Here is a 17,407-nt window from a genome sequence, read left to right on the forward strand (position 1 = left end):
ACAAGGACTTATTGAGGAGATGATCATTATGATCCCAAATATTTTACTCTTCTCTAACACATATTTTTCCAACAGACTAGATCATAGCATGGGCAAGTGAAGTAGCTAGCACAAGAAATGACAAGGATAGCTCAAGTAATATCCTGGGGTCTCCTGCTAGATAGTAATGACGACCACAAACATCCTTGAGCACGCTGGGCTAACACCCAACATATGGAAGAATATATGGAGAAAAGTGGATCAGTATTACCATGTACGAAGAACCACAGAAAGGGGATGACCAGAAACAATATAGAAAATTAATGAAATCGTAGATCCACCAAAGTGGCTGCACCAAAGAAATCATGGTTAGGAAACCAGAAGCAAAGGTAACTACAGTATATCACACTGAGCTTGTGTCTACACACAAACTAATTTCACCATGGGGGAGTTTTTCCTTTGTTTTTCCCTTTTGGTAGAGAAAAAGGTAGCTAAATTGGTTGATCATTTTTCAAAGTCACACCAGACTGGGTTTTCTTTCCTCTTGCAGGCTTTCTGAGCAACACATTCTGGGATGAATTTAAAAAAGAGAGGCCTAAATTCCTAACAATTAAACAGAGAGTGACTTGATCACAGAGTTGCCATTCAAGCTGGAAGAGTGGAGATATAGACATTGATTCATTTATACAGGTATGAAAAAGGGAGAAAGGTATTGAAATTGGTGAACAAACATATTAGGACCAATAAAATTCAAATGGAGGATTTTACAGCACAACTTGAAAATGCCAACTTGAAAATGATTTACATAAACTGGCACACATCTATGACATTTTCCATTCTGTAATCACAGCCATCACAACGTATTATGTTCAACCATATTGAAGGAGTCTTTTCCTTACTCCTTACTCCAATAATACTTCTACCTGATCCTGATTATATCTTGTATGTTATCTTTCCCTATTAGAGTATGAATGCCTTGATGCTAGAGTTTGTTTTTGCATTTCTTTTTATCTCCAGTGCTTACCACAGTGCCTGCCACGTAGTACACATTAATAAATGATAGTTGAGTGATGGACTGACTTCAATCACCCATCTGAAATGCATCTGATATCAATCTCTCTACCCCCAGATACTACTGACCATGATGATAATATTCTGCCACAGTCCTGGATGATGTGCTTGTGAACCTGAGGTCTTAAAAGTTGTCAATTAAGAACAAGCTCTGGAAAGTCCAGCCAAAGGAAAAAAAAAAAGATGTGGAACATAGGCTAGAGAATAGACTCTGTCTTATGCCTGACAACCAACTGACTTCAAGTTCAAGGGCTTCTTACCAGAAGGTTAGCCATAAAATGATCAATTTGTCTTGGCCACCATAGTACCTTCTGAAATTCCTTTACCAAACCTAGCAAGACTTCAATCTATGCTGGTAAACAGACTACCAATTTAGATAAAATTACAGATCTTATTAGGGGAGAAAGGCAAGAGGAGAAATGTTAGTAAGAGAAATACTAATAATATTCTCTACACCACCAGATCTCTATAATTTCCCCACTTTAGGAAACTCCTTGGCTTGTAACACCGCCCCCCCGCCTTGATGCACATGTGGATCTATTATCTTCTCAGGTTACGAAGCTCCTTGGTATATGAACTTCCTTCATTAATACAGGTCAACATGACATCTGTAATTTAAAAGTCTTAAGAGAATTGTCCGTGGCAAGAAAAGTGAAGGGACATATACAGAACGACTCAGCACAATAATATGTTTTAGAGGAATCGGATGAATCCAGGCTATCCTGACTCCAAGGCCAGGCTACCTAGCCTACTAATGAGACTACTATCCAGTTCAAAAGATTCCACTGAGATTTGGATGTCAGTACTGGCCTTTGCTTTAAAACTAATATTCACTATTATTAAGCAGTTTCCAACCTTACTTACAATGCAAATTTTAAGAACAGACTAGATTTTGGTAAATCTATTTGCAACTCTAAATTGTGATCCAAGTACACTTGGATTTAAAATGTTAAAATCTTGCTGAGCCATTTTCAGTGCTGCACCTCTTTTCTCACAATACCACATTAACAAAGAAATTTTTCTCAAAATTCCTATTTTCATATATCTTATACTGACCTGATGCAAGGCAATTTGGCTTTTAAATGACTCCATCTTTCATTCATAACATTGATTTTATGTTGGAGGGTGGCTGCTGCATTGGAATTTCCAAGGGCCTTGATCATATTTTCCTGTTGTTTTTCAACGATATTTTTCCAAATATCGCTGTGTGGGTTGATTTCTGCCTGTATGTCCCATTAAAATAAGAAGAGAAAAATGCAAATGTTAAGTAATAGTAATTTATTATTCTGCTAGATAAAGACAATAGTTTTTACGATCATCAATTACCATGATGTTTGGACTTAACCAGCGACTTTGATCTTCCTCATAACAAAGCCAATCTTCTTCAAACAGTCGAATGTTTTCAAACATAAACAAGGGATTTCTTCAAAGCCTACAACTTCTGAATTCCAGTCCAGTCCAACGCAACAAACGTTTATTAAGTACTCATGATATGCAAGGTACTGAGAGAAACTGTTTGAATCAATCCCAAGAAGTTGGCAATCTACTTTGGGGCTATAACCACACATCTAACAAACCGAGGACGGCACCAGTAACTAGGGTAGTGGGAGGGTACGAGAGAAGCAATGACTGGCCACTGGAATTCAATTCAGTTCAGGTTAACCTAGCATTTAATTTCTCTCTGAAATTGTTTTCATTTGCATAAAAGAAAAATGTCTGAGGGTTCCATCTCTGCTGAAGTATATATATTCTAAATGTATACATAAAAATTGCTGATTTCCCTTCAAATGAAAATATGAGCTACTGCTTCCTTTGGGAACTTAAAAGTGATGTGTACACTAAGAAAGATGTGTGAGCTCAGGTCAGTCACAGCTTTTTTGTCCTTAGTTTGTTCATCCGTAAAATGACCAAGTTGTACTAATGTTCTAATATTCTTGGTGTCCATAAGAACATGAATTCATGATATTTATCCATTTGATACATGAAGACTGATAACAAATGGAATTCAATTAAACTCTATTATAGATGACAAAATACAAAAAAATATTCCTATGCTGTAGAATTGTTTTCTGTCACCACTATCAAACATCTTTCAGAGGAGTAGCGATCACTAAGCAACTATTCAGGCAAGCAACTCTCAGCCATCTAATTGTACCCCACTGACATCATACACATTTCAGGGTTGTCAATGTCGAAAATAAATTTGCTCAGTTCAACAAAATGAATGTTATGCATCCATCTCCCACTAGGTCGTTTTAATTTACAATATTCATGCCAGTTTCCTTTTTAGTTTCTTGGTTCCTTAAACCAGAGCTTTGATAGCATTGCCTTATGTTGACACCTGCTGGAAAATATTGGGACTGTAAATTTCTTATTCTGTTAGCTGCATCAGCAGTAATTGAGCAGTGGTACAAAAAGTACACGGCAGGATCAATTCCTGCACAAAGTGACATAAATACCATTTTCAGACTGAGATAGCACATGTTGTAAATACAGGAAACTCTCAAGAAATCTGCCCAAAGAGTAACCCTCCCCTAAATGGCTGTTCTGTTCTAACGAAATCCCAGTGACAGGTCAAGGTAAACAAAATTCTATCGTAATTTGGGGTATCCTTTATTTGGGATGTTATTAGCCAAACTGATTAAAGCATTCCTCTTCCTTTACTGATATTGCAGCTGACCATGTTTGGCTGTGCTAACTTTCGTGGCTGTACCTAGTGGAGTCATTTGGCTGTCTGAGAAGGGAGACAAATGATCGACTGTACAGTCTGTACAAATGTATCAGTGAAGTGACCCAGCTCCAAACAAAAAAAGGATGCTTTATGTATTCATGCTTGTAATTTCTTTCACAAAAAAAGCATGAGTGAATGAGCTTTTCTTCTCTATTAACAACACTGTCTTATTTGCGTGAAAAAATGCTTTGAGCAGATCAGATTTATTCTTTGACATGCACTGAAACACACCACACTGAATCAAACATTGGAAATGAAAGATACAGATTATCTCAGCTGACATTGTTATTAAATCCTATCTATGAAGCCTCGCTTAGCTAATCAAGTGAGTAAGAAATATTTCTGAAGGTTCTTGCAAAGAATGCCTCAGTACTTCAGTCAATCATAACCTGCTATACATCTCCCTAGGAAAACTTTCTATATGGAAAAACTGCTTTAGCCAAAGTCCAAAGAAAATAAAGGAATCAAAAGACAATACCTTGGTTGTCCACCTCGCTCTCCAGCACCATAGAAACTTGCCATGCAAATAAAGTTCAATATTTTTTATATTCTATATTAGCCACATTAGGAGAAAATGAAAAGCCCCAAGTTTCATTCTGCTCACAGGTGTGTCTGACAAGGGATTGAATCCAAGTTTTTGAGAATATCATGTTTGAAAGGAACTTTTGGAAAACGGGTTTGACACTAATATTAAAATGGAATTCTGCAGCAAGTCATTGGAAAAAGTTATAGGAATAAGACTTATCTCTAAATTATAAATAATAGCTTCTCCACAAATAACACTGACAGTGCTAACTTCAAAAGAGAGGCTGATGTACAAACTCATGGACGATTTAGGGAGTGACAAACTGAAATTCGAAACTTTTAAATCACTTTCCTTTTCCTGCTCAGTTTTTCTTACAAGATAACACTTGTTTTACTCTAAGTACTTCCCACTCTATGGAAGTGCCCAGACTTGCAGAGAGGACCACCTGTGAAAGCAGAGAGAAAAAGAGAGAGATCGGGGCCAGAGATGGAACTGGAAAACCCTTGAGATCCTCTTCTAACACTTCAATATTATGATATCTAATATAATTACTGACAAAGGAGTCTTCCTAAATAAAAAAAAAAGGAACCGTTCTAAAATGGAGGCAACAAGCTCTAAAGAGACCAATTTTCCATGGTTCTCGAAATGCGCTTCTGATTTTAGAAACAGAAAAAATTAATGAGATGACAGAATGAAAGATGTGTTGGGAGGGGGACTGGTTTTATAGAAATAGGGTAAAATAATATTTTATACGATCTACTTTTAATTTTTCTGACACTTACATCAGTAAAATGCTTACACTAGTAAGATGATGCTTTTCAGAAGAATGAAAAAGTATTTTTTAAAATACCGACTAATTACATTCTCTGCAAACACTTCAGTAGAATATCATAAACAAGACAACCTTTCGTCTATTAGAAAAGACAGCATTCATTGAAGCTGTAATACTATTTACAATTCTTAGCCCAAATGTAACTACACAAACAATTCAGCCAAATAAATTGTGTAACGTGGCATTCTGCAAAGTACCTCAACGCCATCACTCTCAGGACAGTTTTTAAAGCTTGAAAAAGAGGTCAGAGAATCAATCTCCTGAGACGTTCATTTTCAGGGTACAATTACCTTACAGAGCTTCTGGTACGGAGGAGAAGAAACTGCCATCCTCTGTAAACGATGCAACAAAACCACAACTTTCTGAAGAGATGTTCTCACCACAGCCATCATTGTAAGTTTGCCACACTTCTGAAGACACCTCAGAATTTGAATTATAAATTAAGAGCAATGCTCATTTCCTCCTGGTCACTGGACAAGGATTTGCCAATTTTCTAAGCATGCTCGTTTCCAGGAATACATTGGAGAGGTACAAGCTGTAGCTTCCCAAGGAGAAGGATTATACACCTTCACGTTCTTCTCAATCTAAAAAGCACACGTAGACGCCCAACAGAAAGCCCCTGACAGATGCTCCCCCCCAAGCCAGTGTTTGCTCGGCTCAGCACAGGTGTTGAGCCAAGTGCTGTCTGTTGCCATAGAGGAGCATGCTTGGTAGCCAAGAAGGACATTAAGTGAAACATGAATGCTGCTGAGACAAAGCAGAAGCCCCTTGGGAAGACAGCTCCAACAGATAATAATAGTTCATCCCTCGGAGCTGGTTTATATTAGGAGATAGAAAGGCATTCACTCCCTCACTCCGGAGAAGGATGTGTTCACTCCCAGACTAAATGCAGCTCTGGCAGAGCACTGTTGAGTGAGTGAATAATAGGCTCTGTTATAAATCTTCAGAGAAGAACAGAGGGATACCTGGCTCTAATGGTATCAAGCCATACGTTAAGGGCTAATCAATCACACGAGGACAGGACTCAAAACTAGATTATCTAAGAAAAAAAAAAACCTAACCAAATGAATGAAAGAATAACTGCAGAGGTGCAAATGTTTTTGCTTAACACTGAAGCAGATCTGCCCAAAGAGCTATCCAAAACACACATTTCCATACCTGGAAGTAAAGCCATTACTAAACAGACTATGTCAGGGCTTACCTAATTAAGAAGTAACATTAATAAAAGACTATTTTATGGGTCATTCCAGAATATTAGGATTCCCTTTTCAAAAGGTTGCTTTATGTTCTCAAGTTTACTTTAAAAAAGAATAAGATGCGTGGGCACAAAAAGAAGGCAGACTATATGATTAGACCTTGTGGGACCTTCTAAACCATCTTAGGGTCACTGTCACAAGTGAAAACTGAAGCAAGTAAGTTGAGATTTAATTCCCATTTTCAAGAGGAGGAAAATAACAGAGTGATTAAATGCTTTGGTCAAAGATCACAGCCAGAAATAGAAGCCAGATGTTTCTCATTATCACTCTCTTGCTCAAACTAATAACCTGTGTAATATTACAGTTTCATCGTACGGTGCAATTGTCATATTATTCCTTTAAAAAGTATGGGCGGAACCAAGATGGCGAAGTAGAAAGACGCACATACACATAGCTCCGAACACACAAACCGCAGAACGGCTAGAGGGGACCAAGCCAGGGCAAATTCTGCACCCAGAGACCACGGAGTATTGGAGCGAGGGAGATTCCTGCTCCGGAGAGACCTGCGGACCTCTCGTGGCGGGTCCTTCGCGCCATGGACTGGGCGCGGGGACGGGGAGCGGAGTGTGGCCCTGCCGCGGCCGCGACACTGAGGGGAGGAGATCCGAGAGGGCTACGGGGATGGGATCTCCAGCGGCCACGCGGGTCCCCCTACCCACAGAGGGACCTGCAAACCTCTCGCAAAAGGTCCGTTGCGCTGCAGACGCGGAGCCCAGCCCGGACCTGCGGCGGCAGCGGCGGCCACGGCTCGGAGAGGCACAGATCTGAGAGGGCTCCGGAGGTGGGATCTTCAGCGGCAGCACGGGCCACCCCACCAACAGGTGACTGACGGGGGTGGGTGAGAGAGTCTCTTTGGCGAGTTGAGAGGGGAGTGGGGTGCCCCCAAGGCTCGGGCCCCCCCCCAGGAGGTGGAAGCTGAGAGGCGGCTGCAGACAGGGGCTCCCCAAACGGGCAGGAGCCTGGATCCATTGTGGAAGGTCTGTGCATAAACCCCCAGAGGGAACTATGCCTGAGACACGGCCCTGCCCCTGACCAAAAATCCTAAGGCGGGAAGCAGCATTTGAATCTCAGTCCCCAAACGCTGGCTGGGAGGACCAGGAGGCGAGGTGGGTGTGAGGAGAACATTCAGAGGTCAGGCCACTGGTTGGAGAAAATGCCAAGAAAAGGGAAAAGAAATAAAACTATTGAAGGGTACTTTACCGGAGAAAAGACACTTCCTCCCTTCCTTTCTGATGGGGAGGAACAATGCTTGCCATCAGGCAAAGACACAGAAATCGAGGATTCTGTGTCCCAGCCCACCCAATGGGCTCAGGCCATGGAAGAGCTCAAGAGGAATTTTGAAAATCAAGTTAGAGAGGTGGAGGAAAGACTGGGAAGAGAAATGAGAGGGATGAGGGAGAAGCATGAAAAGCAGATCAGCTCCCTGCTAAAGGAGAACCAAAAAAATCTTGAAGAAATTGGCACCTTGAGAACTAGCCTAACTCAGCTGGCAAGGGAGGTGCAAGGGGCCAATGAGGAGAAGAATGCTTTCAAAAGCAGAATTAACCAAATGGAAAAGGAGATTCAAAAGCTCACTGAAGAAAATAGATCTTTCAAAACTGGAATGGTACGGATGGACGCTAAGGACTTTTCGAGAAAGACAGATATCTCAGAACATACCGCGCAGATTCGAAAAATGGAAGATAATGTGAAATATCTGATTGGAAAAACAACTGACCTGGAAAATAGAATCAGGAGAGACAATGTAAAAATTCTGGGACTACCTGAAAACCATGATCAAAAGAAGAACCTAGACATCATCTTCCATGAAATTATCAAGGAAAACTGCCCTGAGATTCTAGAACCAGAAGGCAAAATAAATATTCAAGGAATCCGCAGAACACCGCATGAAAGAGATCCAAAAAGAGAAACTCCTAGGAGCATTGTGGCCAAACTCCAGAATTCCCAGGTGAAAGAGAAAATATTGCAAGCAGCTAGAAAGAAAAAATTCAAGTTTTGTGGAAATACAATCAGGATAGCACAAGATCTGGCACCCTCTACATTGAGGGATAGAAGGGAATGGAATAGGATATTCCAGAAGTCAAAGGAACTAGGACTGAAGCCAAGAATCACCTACCCAGCAAAACTGAGTATAATACTTCAGGAGAAAAAATGGTCTTTCAATGAAATAGAAGACTTTCAAATTTTCCTGATGAAAAGACCAGAGCTGGAAAGAAAATTTGACTTTCTAACACAAGAATGAAGAGAACCATGAAAAGGCGAACAGCAAAGAGAAATCATAAGGGACTTACTAAAGTTGAACTGTTTACATTCCTACATGGAAAGACAATATTTGTAACTCTTGAAACATTTCAGTATCTGGGTACTGGGTGGGAGTACACACACACACACATTCACACACGCACACATACATAGAGACAGAGTACACAGAGTGAATTGAAGAGGATGGGATCATATATTAAAAAAAAAAATGAAATCAAGCAGTGAGAGAGAAATATTGGGAGGAGAAAGGGAGAAGTTATATGGGGCAAATTATCTCTCATAAAAGAGGCAAGCAAAAGACTTATTAGTGGTGGGATAAAGAGGGGAGGCAAGAGGAAAACATGAGGTCTACTCTCATCACATTCCACTAAAGGAAAGAATATAACGCACACTCATTTTGATAGGAAAACCTATCTCATAATACAGGAGAGTGGGGGACAGGGGCACAAGCAGGGTGGGGGGGAGGATGGAGGGGAGGGCATGGGGAGGAGAATGCAATACAAGGTCGACACTCATGGGGAGGGAAAGGACCATAAGAAAATAGAAGTAAAGGGGGACAGGATAGGATGGAGGGAAATATAATTAGTCCTATACAACACAACTAGTATGGAAATCATTTGCAAAACTAAACAGATATGACCTATATTGAATTGCCTGTCTTTCAAGGGGAAGGGGTGGAGAGGGAGGGAGCTAAGGAGGTTAGAACTCAAAGTGTTAGGACCAAATGTAATGTTCTTACCACTGGGTAACAAGAAATACAGGTTAAGGGGCCAAGAAAGCTATCTGGTCCTACAGGACAAAAGAGAAGATGGAGACAAGGGCAGGGAGGGAGGATAGAGGAGAGAGCAGATAGGTCACAGGGGCAATTAGAAAGCTTGGGTTTGGGGGAGGGGGGAGGGGATAAAAGGGGTGAAAATTTTGTAACCCAAAATTGTGTGAAAATAAATGTTAAAAATTAATAAAAAAAATTTTATACTTATAATATACTTTAAAATAATAAGCTGTATGTAATTAAGTTTCATATACAATATCTGTTCTTCACAAATGAAAAAAGTTCCAGTTTGTCGATATTTTTCAAGTTCATAATAAAGAATTTTTTTTAAAGTAAAAAAAAAAAAAAAGTAAATCAGGAAAGGAATCCTGCAAGAAGGCTTAGTCTTCCTGTGCAGTAAAGGGCACACAAACAACCTCATCTTCATAAATCTTAAAACATTTTTACCTGTTTCCTCAGGTCTTTTCTGTATTTACTTCAATATCGCTTCAAATACCTAACAGTGTTTCTGTAATACAGTGTTTTTTTTCTGCTCAGTTACCAGCCAGTGGTGTACCATTCATTTCTTTTCTGCATTCCTCTACTAGAACACATCCTGAGCCTATGGCGCCTCCCTCTGTTTAGAATGAATATGCCAAGGCATTGATTATAGAACTGCCAGGATGGAATGTCAATTACGCAGCTAAATACCAAATAATGGGAGAGTGCACACTGGAGAATCATGAGGTGAAGATACTTTAACAAAGTTACCTACTCTCCTCAAAGTACAGGGCACACAGTAGACACTCAAGAAATGCTTGCTAATGAGTTTAGTAAAATCAAAGCCTCTCCCCCTTAGATTTCAGTCACCAAAAAAAGAAAATCAATTGAACACCAAAACTAAAAATATGCCATCAAGAACCGAGCAGGATTTTATTGGTGGTAATGAAGGATAAAAAATGTCAAAGATAACTTTATCAACAAGATAGTTTGGATATTAATATTAAAAATTAAATAGCAGAAAACTGGTGATTGACATATTTAATGATGGATATTATTATATCAATACATTGCTACGTGTATACAGTATCTATAAAAATTATAATACAGAAAAACTGCAGTTGTTTACCTTGCCTGTGGGGCAGGCTAGATGACATGGTGGAAAGAGCCCTAGGCCTGGAGTCAGGAAAACCTAAGTGCAAATCCAGCCTCAGACACTTGCCAGCTGTGTGACCCTATGCAAGTCATGTTCATCCTGTTTACCTTAGTTTCCTCATCTGTAAAATAAGCTGTGGAAGGAAATGGAAAACCAGCAACAAAATGCCAAATGGGGTCACAAAAAGTCAGACACTAAACAACTGAACAAGGAAAACATCTTGTCTGTGGCATGACCTTACCAATCAGGCAATCAATGTCATGTTTTGGTTCTACAAGCCAAGGTAACATTGACATTCACTGAACAAAACAATTAGTGTCAAAGAAGGACTGAAATAGGCAGAACTTCATGAAACATGCTTTACAAGTGGAATTATCCATGAAATCACAACCAGCATGTTTGCACTATTTCTCACTTTGTTTTTCAGTCAATTTTAGTCGTGTCTGACTTTTTGTGACCTTATGTAGCATTTCCATGGGAAAGAAAATGGAGTGATTTGCTATTTCCTTCTCCAGATCATTGGACAGATGAGGAAACTGAGGCAAACAGGGTTGAGTGACTTGGCCAGATTTGAACTCAGGAAGATGAGTCTTCCAAATGCGAGGCCCAGTGCTCTATCCACTGCACCACCCAACTGCCTTCCTCTTCCCATTTGAACAGCTTACTTTCTTCACCTACTCAAATCGTATACTATCCTTGAGTCCTACCTCTCATCCCAGCTCCCACAAGAAGCCACAAGTTAGGGAACTAACCACATCAGTCCATGTTCTCTACCTATTTGGCCTTTGGCTGAACTGTGGTCACATGGACTCTTATCGATCGTGTAGATTCTCATTATGGTAAGGTTACATTATTTAACTTTCAGGAATATTTTCTTGTCCAGTATTTTTCAGTTTCTGGTGGGGGAGAAGAAAAAAAGCACTGACCCAGGAATCAGGAGAGTTAGGTTCTAGTCCAGCTCTCCTACTCATTTGCTTTGAATATTGGGCAGAAATGGCTCTCTGGGCTTCAACTTCTTATAACATAATAAATGAAGAGATTGGACTAGATATCTCACTGAGGTTCTCAGATTGAATGACTAATATTTTCTAAACTATTCATACAACTCTGCATCCTTCAATATTTAACATTCTACAAAGAAAGGAAGCAGAAATTGAAGAATTTACCACAGTAATATAAAGGAATAGAATTCAGAAAGACCACAACTCTGACCAAAGCAGGGTACAATCATGGTTTTGGAAGACATGTAGGAAAATGGATGAACATTTTGCACCTCTTTGAAAGAGGCAATGGACCACAGGTGCAGAATGAGACATTCATTTGGGGACATGATTTACAATCACAATCACAATTCATTTGTATTACTTAACTGTATTTAGTTTTCATAAAGAAGTCTTCTATGAACAAAACGTGAGAGAAACTAGAAAGTTAGAACATTTTAAAATATCTGTCAATAAAATATTTAAAAAGCAAAACATATTATGAGCACAAGGGCTCAACAAATATTCTGTATTAACTGATTAGTTTGAGAAATACTAAGAATTTTTTTAGTGAGGAACATGGCAATGTTTTAAAATATTAGGGGAAATAGCCTACTAAAAAGTTGGTTTCGAATTTGTGTACACTTTATTCAGTTCCTATTTCTTTACCCACCTATTCCTAACTCCTAAATATTAAAGTCAAACATATATTCATTTGAAGAGCACATGCTTCTGCTACCATTCTACCACTAAGAGAATTGATTACTTGAGTTATAAGCAACTTGACACAGCCCTGGAGTGGGTCAATGAAATAAATGCTGCTCAAGATAATACTTTTCCATTAAAAACATGGGATACAGAAAAATGTAGCATCCTTCCAGAACTCAAACTAACAATAGCACACCTTACCTCCATTTCCTCCAAGATTCATCTGAACACAGGGAAAATGTCTACTTGCTCTTCTCACGGTTCTATCATGGCTACGTATCAGGCCATCCCTAAGACCTGACACATTCTAAGCTGTGTACAAGGAATGTCGTCAGCTTTGGCTCGTTCCCCTTTCACAAAATAACCTGGGTTCCCTTACACCTTCATTTAAACTGTGTACATAGAATCAAACTCCAACAATTGCTTTTATGTTAAGTTTGCTTTCAATTTACTTCCCTTTAAAGCTAAGGTTTTAGTTTGGGGGAGAAGTTTGGTTAATCTAATTTTTCTTTTAAATTAACAAATACTTGAAATTGAGGGTTTGAGAGGCTTCCCTTAAAGGGAAATAAATGGATTATTTGGCTTTTGTAGGTTATTAACACATATGGAAACAAAATATTTCTCAAATTTTATGTGTAATGAGAATTGCTTTGTTTTGCTTGCAGTCTAAAATGTATATTGTAGCTCATTTTCTGAAAAAATCCTCACATTAACGTGTTAGTCCTCCATTTTTTCTCACTTCTCTTCTCATTTCTCCCTACATAATAAAGACTCTTCTTTAAATATTTTGAATGACTATGTGTCATCGTAAGAAAATGTTCCCTAATGTAATAACATAAGGAGGAATGGTTAAACTCTTTAGATAGGAAACATTAACAGTTCCTTACATTCTTCTTAAAGACTTGTTTGGTTTTATCCATAAATTATTACTATTTCTAATATATTCTTCCAAATCTCTCTTTAGACATGAATATAAGAATATATTTTAAGTACTAATCAATATTATACAGGCTAATCTGCTACAAATTTTAAAGTCTTTCAAATTACATAAATACAAGGATATACTCAGTACAGTAAAAATAATAAGGGCATGCTGCCTGAACATCGATGATAAAGTATAAATTGTGCATCTAAATATTAAAATGACAAACTGTATAAGAGATACTTTGAAACAGTATCAAACCGTCAAATCTCCTCTCCTTTACATTGCACATACATGCAAAAATTAACAACGACATGGTGTGAAACTAATGATCTTCTGGGGAAAAGGGGATAAAGTGGTGGTGTTAATACACACACACACACATAAATGCCTTGAGCAGTCTATACTGGACCTACATGGCCACACATATAACCATTGGTTTATAAATATACCACCAAATTGTTTTTAAAAAGAAATGGGGAAAAATTATTTTCATATAAAAGCAATCTGGACAACTACTTGGGGCTGTGTCAAGTTAACTGGACTGTCTTTACACTGTCACAAAGAGCCAACAATGTAACATATCATGGCCTCCGACACTAAGATGGCCTATCCGATAAATAAAAATAGTTAAGAGTCCTTTGAAGATGCTCTAGGAGAGCCACTTCCCAAGAGAGAAGTAGTCAAAGGATACAAAGAGTTTGAAAAGGAAGAAATGAAAACCAAACTATCAACAAATATCAAAAATGTTTTAATTCACTAAGAGAGAGAAATTGTAAAATTAAACAACTTTGAAGTTTCATCTCATATATTTTTTTAAAAAACTGTCGAAGATGATAAAAGATGAAAATACTGAATGCTGGAGAAACTGTGGGAACACAAGTGCATGAATAACACTGTTTACTGTGCTGAATATTGATCCAACTGCCCAAAAAAGCAATAGGAAATTAGCTTACAAAACTAAATTGCCCCTAAGCTTTACACAGGAATATCACATAAATCCCAAGAATGTCACAGACAAAGGGGGAAGTCTTCTATAAGCCAAAATATTCCAATTAGTAATTTGAGGGTAAGCAAATGACCAGAAACAAAAGAGATTTCCATTTATTGGGAAATAGCTGAACAAAAAATGAAATACAAATGGAATGGAATGTTATTGTACCATAAGAAAAAGAGATGAAGGTAAAGGTTTTCAAACCATGATTAAAAAAAAAGGGCCTAGACATCATCTTTCAAGAAATTATCAAGGAAATCTGCCCTGATATTCTAGAACCAGAGAGTAAAACAGAAATGGAAAGAATCCATCAATCACCTCCTGAAAGAGATCCCCAAAAGACAACTCCTAGGAATATTGTAACCAAATTCCAGAGTTCCCACTTCAAAGAGAAAACATTACAAGCAGCCAGAAAGAAATCATTCAAGTATCATGGAAACACAATCAGGATAGCACAGGATTTAGCAGCTTCTAAACTAAGGGATTGAAGGGTTTGGAATATGATATTCTAGAGGTCAAAGAAGCTAGGATTAAAACCAAGAATCACCTACCCAGCAAAACTGAATAGAATATTTCAGTGGAAATAAATGAAACTTCCAAGCATTCTTGTTGAAAAGACCAGAGTTGAATACAAAATCTGACTTTGAAATACAAGAATCAAGAGAAACATGAAAAGGTAAACAGGAAAGAGAAGCCATTAATTCAACTCATTAAAGTTGAACTGTTTACATTCCTACATGGAAAAATGACATTTGTAACTCATGAGATCTTTCTAAGTATTAGGGTAGTTGGAGGAAATACACACACACCCAAATACATTTGTATACACACACATATATGCATGTGTGTAAGTATATGTGTATGTTCTCTGAAGACATTCTGAAGTCTAAATAAATTAAACAGTAGAAGAAAAAACTTTAGGTCAAATGAGGATAACCACAAAAGGGATGCATGTAGCAGTTATGAAACTAGAAAAATACATCCATCTGGAATAAGCATCTTGATTACCACATTAACAAAATCAGGCCTCAATTTTAAGTGCCCCTAGGCTCATAACAAGGACAAGATTCACCCCTTTCCCTACTGGTCCTTCTACCTCCTAACAAGAACAATAACATTGACAAGAACCAGGAGAACACTGTACACAGTCATAGCAACACAGTGCAAAGATCAGCTTTGATAGACTTAGCTCTTCTCAGCAATGCAATGATCCTTAGATCTCCACATGACTCATGATGCAAAATGATATCCACTCCCAGGGAAAGAACTATGAAGTCTGAACACAGATCAAAGCATACCATATTTTTTTTTTCCTTTCTCATGGTTTTCACCTTTTGTACTAATTCTTCTTTCACAACATGACTAACATGGAAATATGTTTAATATGATTGTACATACAGCCTATCAGATTGCTTGCCAGCTTGGGGAGGGGCAAAGGGAGAGAGGGAAAGGAGGAGAGAAAAATTGGAACTCAAAATCTTCTCAAAGTGAATGTTCAAAACTATCTTTACAAGTAATTGGAAAAAGAAAACACAATGTAAAGTGCAGCCATGAATCAATGTGCTGGGTTCAGAATCACTCACCTCAAACTGCTTGTTCAGCTTCTTGTACAAAACACACTCTTCCAAAGCATCCTCCTGCTCAATCGCATTGGCAAGTACATTAATTGAAGTTTCTGCCTCCGTCAACCAATTCCATAATTTGTCTATAATCTTGAAGGAGGCCTGCACTGACCTGAGGTCCACCTCTAAGCAAATTTGTCTTCCTCGAGCGCTGGAAGCAACAACAGACAAGCAAACCTTAAATAACGTCCAATGTTATGTACATGATGAACATGAAGTTAATAGATAATGTAAAAAGGAATGTTCCTTTTTACCAGTTACCAAAAGTAGATGAGAAACCCATCCCTTCATATGTTTGGTGCACTTCAGGATCAAACAAGATACTTCCATACCACTTAGTACAGTGCCTGGCACAAAGTAGGCCCTCTATAAACTTCCTTTCTCCTCCTTCAAACAAGAATAGTAAGAATTTTCTATTTGCATATATGAATATTAATTTGTGAAGGCACAAAAAAATTCAAATTACAAAATCACTCCTGTGAAAAACTGAGTTATTATTCTTATTTGGGGATAACATTTAATGTTTGTGCATACCCCAAAAGGGCACTTATTGTATGGGAAATTGGAAAGAGGGCATTCAATTCAGTCATTTCATAAGCGTTATTTTCTCTCCCCATATTCCCAGCTAAACAAAATGACTTAAAGAGAAACTCAATTGAAACAATTTTGAAAATGAAGAACCATCCTCAAAAACGAGACTTCATTCAATAAGGGATTTCCTATGTAGTTATCCCTTTGACATCATGATTTTCCCATTGCAGTTTTTGATATATTACAGTTGTACATAAGATATTAAGTGAGAATGTTTTGGGAGTTCTGTGGAAATCATAGACAACATGTGAAGACCAGCAAACGATGCAGAAAATGTGAGTTTAGAGACTGAGAAATGCATAAAATATATGAACAGTATTGTACAAGATCAACATATTTTCTCTTTTGATACCATAATATTTCAAACTTCATCTCTGGTAGGGCCAAAGAATTTTATGCGGATTTTTCAGATCACCGGGGCACTGTGCCCCTAAACCCCATGATGTGGAAGGGATCATTGTAGCTCTCTTACTTCTCATGACATATGTATTTATGACTTGGAAATGAGATGAAGTCACTTTAATAAACCAAAAGATCTTTGACAATGAGTGTAGGTATTAGCTGTGCCAAGACAGATGACAAACCTCTGGAACTTGATAAAGACTTTCATTACTCAGTGAGTGAGCCATCTCCATTCAGATTGGCTGGTTCTTGGAAAATCTAAACAGTCTGCTGCCAGAAGTTTCACAACTACAGGGTTGGACGGACAAATCTCAGCTGACATAGACTTTGAGGATTCACTCACTTATATATAGGCCTGGATGAATCATCAGAATGGGGATTTATGGTAAAGATGTGTGTATGGCCCTGAAAACCTGATCTGACATCATTTCTTCTGATTTGAAGAACTAGACAAAGGTTAGCAACAATTCAATGGCATGCAACTGCTTATTAGCTACTGAAGGCAGCTGGGGGCACAGTGGATAAGAGTGCTGGGGCTGAAAATGGGGAAAACCCAAGTTGAAATCCAGCCTTAGACTAGCTACATGTCATTGGAGTCACTTAACCCTCTTTGCCTCAGTTTCC

At 38.4% G+C, this 17,407-nt stretch overlaps 1 protein-coding gene across 2 annotated transcripts in view; it reads right to left on the reverse strand.

Moving 5' to 3' along the window:
• Positions 1–17,407, reverse strand: part of LOC140526974 (utrophin-like) — a 78,388-nt gene that overhangs the window by 11,505 nt on the left and 49,476 nt on the right. For both annotated transcript variants that reach the window (XM_072643587.1, XM_072643588.1), the window contains exons 13-14: positions 15,752–15,941; positions 2,107–2,273 (exon numbers count right to left, since the gene is read on the reverse strand). In XM_072643587.1, the coding sequence (XP_072499688.1) occupies positions 2,107–2,273; positions 15,752–15,941 (357 nt within the window). The remainder of the gene's footprint in view (positions 1–2,106; positions 2,274–15,751; positions 15,942–17,407) is intronic.

The sequence above is a fragment of the Notamacropus eugenii genome, chromosome 2, assembly GCF_028372415.1.
Source record: "Notamacropus eugenii isolate mMacEug1 chromosome 2, mMacEug1.pri_v2, whole genome shotgun sequence".
Lineage (NCBI taxonomy): Eukaryota > Metazoa > Chordata > Mammalia > Diprotodontia > Macropodidae > Notamacropus > Notamacropus eugenii.